General features: G+C 45.3%; 1 protein-coding gene across 1 annotated transcript; it reads right to left on the bottom strand.

The window, feature by feature from the left end:
- Nucleotides 1–1,209: 1,209 nt before the first annotated feature.
- xkr7a (XK related 7a) lies at nt 1,210–9,220 on the bottom strand. Its single transcript, XM_071477124.1, has 4 exons — nt 9,081–9,220; nt 7,373–8,823; nt 4,896–5,095; nt 1,210–4,634 (listed from the first exon to the last, which is right to left on the bottom strand). The coding sequence occupies exons 2-4, from the start codon at nt 7,993–7,995 to the stop codon at nt 3,679–3,681; spliced, it is 1,779 nt and encodes a 592-aa protein (XP_071333225.1). The 5' UTR covers nt 7,996–8,823; nt 9,081–9,220; the 3' UTR covers nt 1,210–3,678.
- Nucleotides 9,221–9,281: the final 61 nt, after the last annotated feature.

A 9,281-nucleotide genomic window follows, 5' to 3' on the forward strand; every position in this document is an offset into this window, starting at 1 on the left:
GTATGAAAAGCTGCTCATGTACAGAGCCTGGATATTTGTTCCACGCCACTCATTAATGGTTAATAAATCATTTATTAATGTTTTATACATCTGTTATGAGCCATTAATAAGAAAATGTTTTGGGTTGCCAGGTTGTGAACAATCAGTTCGGTTGGTGTTTATACTTTGTATTTCGTAATAATGCAGTCATATATTTTGGTTGTTAATATATAAATAAATCTCATGGATTTCTCACTTTTTAATAAGCCACCAACTCTGTTACTTATGAAAGTTAATAAGTCATTAATAAAGGGTTTTTATTTAATCCACCTGATGTTAAGTTGTTAATAAATGGATACCCTGCTGAACTGCTAGTAATCCATTTGAAGGGTTTTTCTGGTAAATATGATAAAAACTTTACAACCTGAATACCTGAACCATTAATAAGCCATTAGTTACTACTTATTAATCCTTTATAATGTGTGTCTTATAAAGTGGAATCAAAAATTGGTTGCATGAACAACTGAACATTGTGAGCTACAAAAGGTCCTTTGTATATATATTGTACTTGTATTTTTGTCAGGATAATAGATGTTATTTATATCTATTATTAAAATTTCTCTTCCTGTGAGTGGTCTCCATTAATTGTAACTGTCAACGATTCAACTGCATTACCAACCAACCTGCAACTCTGTGGTGTCTGCAAATATTTTCTCATCAGTGTGTTTTCCTTCTGAGAAAACAACACCAGGGATCTATTTAGCATTTGTGAACAAATCAGCGTGAAACTGTGTGATCAAAGACGAGCTCCAGCAAACAGCTCGGCTGCTTGTTATCTCATTTTACAACTGCGATAGGCGCTAAAGGGACAGTTTTCACATTCTCATTTTTGTTTCACACCCCACTGACTTGTAAACACGAAGCTTGAGTGAGTCTGTTTGTCTGAGACAGAACCTGGAGTGTGAATGTTTTTCCATCTCCTGAGTGGAAGTGATCAGTGGAATCAGATGGTGGAAACCCTGATCCTTTCTTCCCTCACAGTTTAGGAGAATTGCAATGATTAGCACATGTCAAAGAGTGTGTTATTAATGAGAGAACTGGTTCAACTGTCAGGTTCACTGACCTGTGTTGGTACATCAGGTAGCGGTGCCAGGTTCAGTGCCACTATCTAGTCTCTCAGTGTGTTTTAAAGTGTCGTGTTTCTGTGTAAAAAGGGACAAACAGCAAACATCAGGTAAACACATTGCTCTTTATTGTAGCAACAACAACATAATGAAATTGTCTTCACCTTCTTGTTTAAACGTTTTTTTTTTCTTGCTCTGAACAGCAACAGTCTGGCATGACCAGTTTAAGGCTTTTTGATTCTAGCTTTATGTTTGAGGTACAGCCCCGACCAACTCCTGCCACAACAAGCTCATTTTATGGTTCACTGTGTGGTTGTTATGTGATGGACTCAGACAGCACCATAATCGAAGCCTCTTTGGCTTTGTTTTTGCAGCAGGGGTGGTGAAGGTGCTCTGCGGGCTATTTCTTCATCTGAGTGTCATCTGGGAAAAAAGAAGCTGAATGGACAGTGTTTACAACAAAACTGTCATTTCTCAGTGACACAATTTCAAATTAACTTAAATGCACATGGCAGGACCCCCTCCCCCCCCCCCCTACACCCATACACATGCTGGTATGTGAGCTCACACACACATACACACACAGACACGCAAACACTCACAGACACACACACGGTTCAGAAATTTTCCTCTTGTGACTATTCTATAGAAAAACAACCCTGATAAAAGAAAGTACAGTAAAGCTTTATTTTATGGGTCCATTGATTCCTAATAATTTTCTTGAAAGGTTCCTGGAAAGAACTTTGTTGTCAAGTATTAATTAAAGGTAAATACAGACAATATTATATTACCAAACTAATTCTAATTAGGGCTGAAACTGAAGTTTATTTTCATTATTGATTTGTTTATTTATAATTTTTGAGTTATTGTTTTGTCTATGAAACATCAAATAATTTCACTGAGCTGATGGCGATGTCCAAATCCCCCAAATATTCAGTTTACAGTGACGTATGACAAAGAAAAGGAGCGAATCTTCTTTTTTTAGAACCTGAAATCTGAAAGTATTTGGAATTTTTTTCACTATTTTTTGTTGAAAAATGACTGAAACAATTAATCAATTATCAAAATAGCTGCAGATCATGCCAAGTGACTCATCAATTAATCGACTAACGAAAATAGTTTCAAGCTCTAATTCCAAATAAATGCTAAGTTACTGTAACCTAGACTCTTTTTGTCTTTTTGAACATCTACAGGGATTTTTGCAATTCAGCATTTATAAAGAATAAAGTTTCCAAAAATCAGTGAATGATGATTAAACTTGATGAAATGTAATCATCAACAAATCATTTAATCATCACCAAAAAAAGGAAAAAAAAAAACCATACCAAATAACATATTTCTTTCCAGGAAAGTTTCGAGGAAAATATAAGGAACTCATGAACCTGTAGAATAAAGTGTTACCAAAAGTACCACATGCCTGTACCATCAATAATATCAAAGCTATTCTGTTAGGAATCTGGAGTCTGCAGCTAATTCTATTTTTACATTTTTCAGACAACAAAGTTTGGATACAGCACAATTACAGACAGCGCTGTCCCTCAGTAACTTCCACGTCATTGTACAGTTAAATTTACATGGAAATGAATGTCTGCCCTGTTGCCTCTAAGATGGGTGCAGTACGTTGAGAGTCCTGTCTGTAGACTACATCCTGCAAATGCAATGGAAATCATAATGTGGCTATTGTTCAGCATGTACACATTCTGGAGAAGGTGCATCTGGATAGAATAATGGTGATGGCATGTCCCAAAAACAACAGATTGCTTGTAAACACACACAAATCTCTTTTTTTTTTTTTTTTTTTTTGTTGTTTTGTTCTAGCTTACCTCAAAAAACAAATATAGTACCACAGGAATGTTGTAAATCCCACTAACAGCATGAAAATGCTCGAAGCCTTGTCACAAATAATCACATTTTCAACTGTTTTTACATTCAACTCAAATGTTGCTTTTGATCTGCCCTTCAGGTTTGAAGCAGCATTTTCAGAGACTCCTTCAACATGAGTGAATAGCTATGGAGAATTATGATTATGATGATCAGTACCTGTGCTGCATTTATTGTAGTCTGTGTTTAAATGGCTTCCCTCTACATGTTGTTCAGTGATGTTTCAGTTCTAGCTGCCATAAGTAATCATGCATGTTGAAGGCTCGCCTCTGTCGTCGACTGCCTTGAGACGATGTGCTGAAGCACCTTCACTGAGGAGGACTCTCTGCCTCTGATTGATAATCACACTGCTCCACTTCTCTGCCTGCCTGTGCTCCTCTCTAAGTTCACTGGGCAGCGAGCTTTGCCGCCGACCTTGACCTCTTCCTGTACCACACCCTAACCTGAGAAATGATACAGAAACTAAAATATGCACCATCATTAGACAACACCACAGGTTTTTGCCTTTTTTAGAAAATACAGACACCACACTCTGTTCCTTTCTTTGCCCGTTTGTCTCCACTTCCTGACAGTACAGGGAGCAATCAAGTGGGCGTGGAGCTGAAACAGACTGCTCAGTGAGAGTCCACCTGCCATTTTATTTAAGGCAGGATGTCCACGCGGCAGCGAGCTGAGTCACAGCGCCTTCAGCACATCACACGGTGGTCTCATACTCCATTACTTCTTTGGGTGTGCCCAGACAGCGGTACTGAATCCTCGGTGTGACCGGGGCGGCGCTTTCCAGCACCAGGATGGTTTTACGCAGCCGGCGGTCGATGAAATGAGCGTCCCAGGCCGGGTACTTCTTCCTGGGCAGGTCTATTCGGATGACAGGCCCCTCTGTCCTGGGCGTGAGGTGTGGCACTGGGGCCTGTGCTCCCCGAGGTGGTCGTACCTGAAACACGTCTCCATCTACCCCAGGCCCCTGCTCTCTGTCTGACCCTTTAGTTCTCTGAAGGGTCCTGGGGGGGCTGCTCACCAGGTCAGGAGGGAGGCTGGAAGCCGGTGAGGCCAGCGACTCCAGAGGTACCTCCTTCTCCACAATGTAGCCCCACCCTGAGACTGGGCCGTCAGGGTGCAGCAGACAGTAATACACAAACATGAAAAAGGTGCCCAGAGCGTAGCTGCTGGCCACCACACACACCATGATGACGGCGTAGAAGTCCGAGCTACGGGGGCCGCGGTACAGGTACCAGGCAGTGGTGAGCGCCACATTCTCGACAAACACAGTCAGACTGTAGATGAGCATCCTGCAGCGAGTGCGCCCCTCTCTCACACTGAACCAGCAGAAAACATACACGATGCCCACCATCATGTTGTAGATGATCTCCTCCCACTTGGACATGCAGAAGTCCGTTTCACCTTGAATGATCCAAAACGTCATGATGCACCAGTGGGCCACGATGAAGATGCCAAAGTAAAGCTGGAACACGGAGGCGAACAGGGCGAAGGCCAGAGTGCGGGCCCCGATGGTGAACAGGTGCCACAGGATCTGAACTATGACGGCCTTGTAGGTCATGGGTAGCTTATCGTCTCGGGAGTCCCTCAGGACTTTCTGATAGGAGGAGACCATCCACGCCAGGGATATCAGTGAGGCAGAAGCTGAAAGCCCTGAGGAGACAGTGAAGGGGAGGCGGGAGGAGAGAGATGGAGAAAGAGAGGTTAGACAGGACGGAAATGGCTCAGGGGGAACTTGTCTCACCATTTAGCACGGCAAGAATCTACATCTCCCTGCTCTGTGGGGGCCTGACTGAGGTGAGCACAAGTGACTCATGCACAGCGTGGGCTGCAGACGAATGACTGACTGATGTCATGATGTATTTCTGACAGGGCGATGATGGCTGTGGCGGTTGGTCACTTCTGGGCACTCACCCTGAAGAGGCAGCACCTGACTGGCCTGGATCATGATGCTGAGCTGCAGCACCAGCTGAGGGGCGCTCTTCAGGAAGGACTCCAGCAGACGCAGCATGCTGATATCAGCGCTCTCGAACATCATGCGCCAGTAGTAGTGACGGCGCTCAGGGTCCCTGTGCCAGCGGCTCTGCACCCCCAAATACAAGGCGTGGACGTACCTGTGTATCAGAGGCAGACACAGCTCAGACACATTCATCGGGGCGTTACATTTTGTTGGAGGACGTGAGACTGAACAGAGTTTTTAGGTTTTAATACTGCGCTTCAAAAACTTTTGAACATCAAACACAGACTCTCAGAAGTCATAACTCATTATTCCAAACTCTGGGAGCTGTCAGTAGTTCTTGCCAAAAAAGCTGGTTGCTTGCTCCTCTGGGATTTAGATTAGACTGAAACTGAGCTAAGCAGCTCTGTGGTTTTAATTTTAGTACAGGCAGTTGAGGGGTGGAGGTGGTGGGGTGTGGGGGGTGGTGGTGCTTGTCTGCAATCTCTCTTCAGATAAAATAAGTCAGAAGGCTGCAGAAAAGGCAAAATATGATGGAGCTGCAGAGAAAAGACATCCAAATAAATGCTCTGAATCCAGTCGGCTTGCTGTAAATCCCTTGTTGAACTCCTGAGCTTCACTAACATGTAGTGCCACCTCCGACTCATCTCGTTCTGTAATGATCTTGTAAAACTCACACTCATCCTTTTGTGGACCCTCAGGTGGCACTGTGCAAACACATTTCTGCACAAATGTGTTGACACATGACATCTATTTGTACAATGCACATATACAATGTGTAAATCTAACTGTTGGGGAAAAGACTGGTGGTTGCCACGGAGGAGAGAAGCTATAAATGCCTCAGTAATTGCCTCCGGGAGAAGGTCAGGAGAACCCTGTGTCAACAAGCCCACTGAACCACAAGGGAGTTTGTGTAACCCTTTTCTGCTCTGGTTTGTGCTACACAAAGTGCGCCTTGGGATGTAACACACTGAGAAAGTAGAGCACACATGCAGTAATGAGGGTCAAAGGCTGAGCCACGATGGAAGACATAAACACACACACTTGGAGTTTCATCGTGCACACTGTGTCTGCAACACAACCCCGTATCCCATCTCGCGTGTGCCGACATTTAATTCTGGTAGCCGGCCCACATTGATCCCGGTTCACCTGACTAACTGCGTATCAGTGACGGATCACTCCTGAGTTAACAGCTGAGGGTGAAACACACCGTGGTAATCCTCTTAATGTGCAGACACGCTGGTCTGAGAGCAGCAGCAATAAACGGAGCGCACACAACAGCTTTAATGGCATTACCAGTAATTCTGTGATGCCACAATTTTTTAATGTGCTCCTGGACACACTCACACGCCCTCTCTCTCTCTCTCTCTCTCTCTCTCTCTCTCACACGCACACACACACACACACACAGAAGTCTCAAGGAGGAAATAAGGAATCAATATCTATTGCCCATAGGGCTGTCTAAAGAGGCAGGAAGAGAGAGACCACAGAGAAAGGGAGGTTATGGAGACTTACAGATTAATCAAACAATTGATTTGCATCTGATTTCATCATTACACCTGATTTGTCTCTCTGTAACGTCTCAATTTGTCTATAAAACACAAGTTGCCTTTGAATACGGTCGCGTTTCGTCTAACCCTCCTCCCACCACAGTTCAGCTGAATGCCTCCTCCTGACTGGCACCAGTTCAAGCCTGTCAAAACCTATCAGAGCGCTCTAAGCTTGAGCACTGCCTCGCCATCACTGACTGAGGAGCTGACCTACAGACCTACTACCACCCATGTGAGAGTAATGCCAGAGTGTACACTGGTTTGTTTTTAGTCTCAGAGCATGCCCGGTAATTAAACATACTTTTGAGGCGGCTGAGAGAAACAGACTTTACACTGTGGGGGAGATGTGAGGATATGGATTTTTACAAACATAAGAGCAGGAGCCTCAAGCTAAGAACTGGAAACACACTAATAAGTGATCAGGATGCAAGTACACATATCACTGGAAACAGGAAGCAACTCTCCTGACGTTTATGACTATTCATCTGTCATCTTCAGCACTTAGGCTTTTTCTCACCCCAAACCACAAAAGACAAATAGATTTTTTTTTTTTCATATAAGGCGATTGATGTGGATGAGTTGATGATTTTCCTGGGGGATGATTGACCTAAAAGCGCGTTAGGGGGTTGGGGGAGTGGGTGGGTGGAGTCTAATTCTCCTTTTCCCAAGCCGGGGAGAAACGTCAAACAATACAAAAAGACATTCTGGCATTTTGGGCACAGTCCTCCCTGAATGATTACGTTTCATAAGCGTTTAGCTGCAGGGAGTGATGCTGGGCTTTGGAGCATGCATGTGCACGCACACACACACACACACACAAAGGCAGAAGCAGAATGTGTAGTTCCCCCCTCCTCTCAGATCACGGTATGAGTGTTCAGACCTACCTCCAGACCTGTGCCAGCTGAAAGATGTGAACGATGGCCTGGAAGAGCCACATGAAGACTCTGCAGCAGCCCCGGGCTCCTCCCGCGGTGCCCGGCCCTGGCAGCACCCCGGCCCCGGCAGTGCAGCCAGCGCCCCGCTCGCCGCTGTCCTTGGTGCTGAAGTCGCTCTCCTCCGCTCCCGACGCCGCCACCACGGCGGCCGCAGCCGTGCCGCTCTCGACGGTCTCCGAGAAATCGTAGGCGAACCATCGGAAGCTCAACACTTGCACGACCACGGACGGGACTATCACAAAGACCAGAGTCAGTGCAAAGCACCAGTAGTCCCTCCTTAGGTAGTAGTCCGCGGCCAGCCACAGGTCTGAGGCCCCGTCCGAGAAGAAGACCAAAAGGGCGCACAGCGTCCAGCAGCAGTCCGGGAGGGAGTAGCGCTGCTCGGCGGGACGGCGCTGGGGAGGCCGCGGGTCCGACCTGGAAGGACACTCGGGTGGGATTTCGTTTCGTAGAGAGACGGGTGCACCATCAGATTTCGCGGCCATGTTTGTTGTAGGGAAGAGAGTGAGTAAGAGATGGGAAAATGATGGAAGGGGGGAGGGGGGTCGCGTAGCCTGTCGGGCTCTGTGCATACGTGTGGGAGAGAGGGAGGGGAAAGGAGGCAGGGAGGAGGGCCAGGGTAGGTGAGGCAGGAGGGGAACCACCGCTCATCACTCAGCGGCGATGATATCAACAAATAAGACTTCAACAGCGATGGCATGAAAGCTGCAGGCCTGATGCCTCAGAGGGATTTTTCTCTGACAGTTTGGGTACAGCTGTAGCAGAGGTTATTCCCGGTCATGTGCCTGCACAGGTAGCACACCCACCACTTATACAGCGGGACCGGGGGGGGACTGTGACCTCTGACCGTGACATCAAATCCTCCAGTGCTGGAAGAAGTACTTTGGCCTTTTACTAAGTAAAAGTACCAGTTCAACAGTCTAAAAGTACTCCATTACAAGCAAAAGTCCTGCGTTCAAAATCACACTTGAGTAAAAGTGGGCAACACAAGCAAAACTGCAGCAAAATGACCCTGAGAGTGATATATTAGTATATATTATATTTTTAGATCATACATCATTGTTAATATTTAAGCAGGAGTCACTATTGTAGCTGGAGCTGTTTTAATCACTTTAAGGTGGTTTAATCTGGTGGTCCCCAACCTAACTCTTAATGGTTGTGGAAAGAAGAATAAACAAACACACAAGATGAAACACAAATTTGTATAAATCTTTTTGTACTTGGTGCTACTACTAGTTTTCTTGTGAAATGTTGACGACTTAGATTTGTCTCTTTGGGAGTGAAGGATGTCAGACACCACCCCAGAAGTTTTAAAGGGAAAGGCGTCCTGGGTCAGTTCCTCCATCTTGTGGCTCCAGTCTTGAAGACATCCTGAATCCATCTCATTGAACTCTGAGAAACTGGAATGGAGATTTTTCATTATTCTGACAATTAATAGGGAAAATAATTGGTAGAATTGTCAATGGAATAAATCATTAGTTGCAGCTCAAAGAGCCACAATACAAGTAGAATTTTCCCATCAACATGTCTATAGATATTAAACCTGAGGCTGAATGCTCAAGCACATTTTATAGTGACAGACGTGTGACCAGGATGTAGTTTTTGCAGTTGCATGTTCTAAATATTCTCACACATTAAAGAGGCCTTTCAGTCTCACCGTCACTCTGGGGCTGAGCCTCCTCCGCTGTCACTTTCCCAAGGTGACCATCTGTTCTTCAGTTTCTATTCTGCTTTTCACTGCCTTCACTTCACTTCCTCTGGGCGTCTGCTGCTGAGAATCTGGAGTCACGGTTCCTCTTTCTCTGCTGCTGATCAGCTGAGCCCACTCCTCTGCTCAAACTCAGCCTGTCATTTCTGC

Source organism: Trachinotus anak, unplaced genomic scaffold (assembly GCF_046630095.1).
Source record: "Trachinotus anak isolate AG129_WGS33_773 ecotype Australia unplaced genomic scaffold, CSIRO_AGI_Tana_v1 ptg000004l, whole genome shotgun sequence".
NCBI lineage: Eukaryota > Metazoa > Chordata > Actinopteri > Carangiformes > Carangidae > Trachinotus > Trachinotus anak.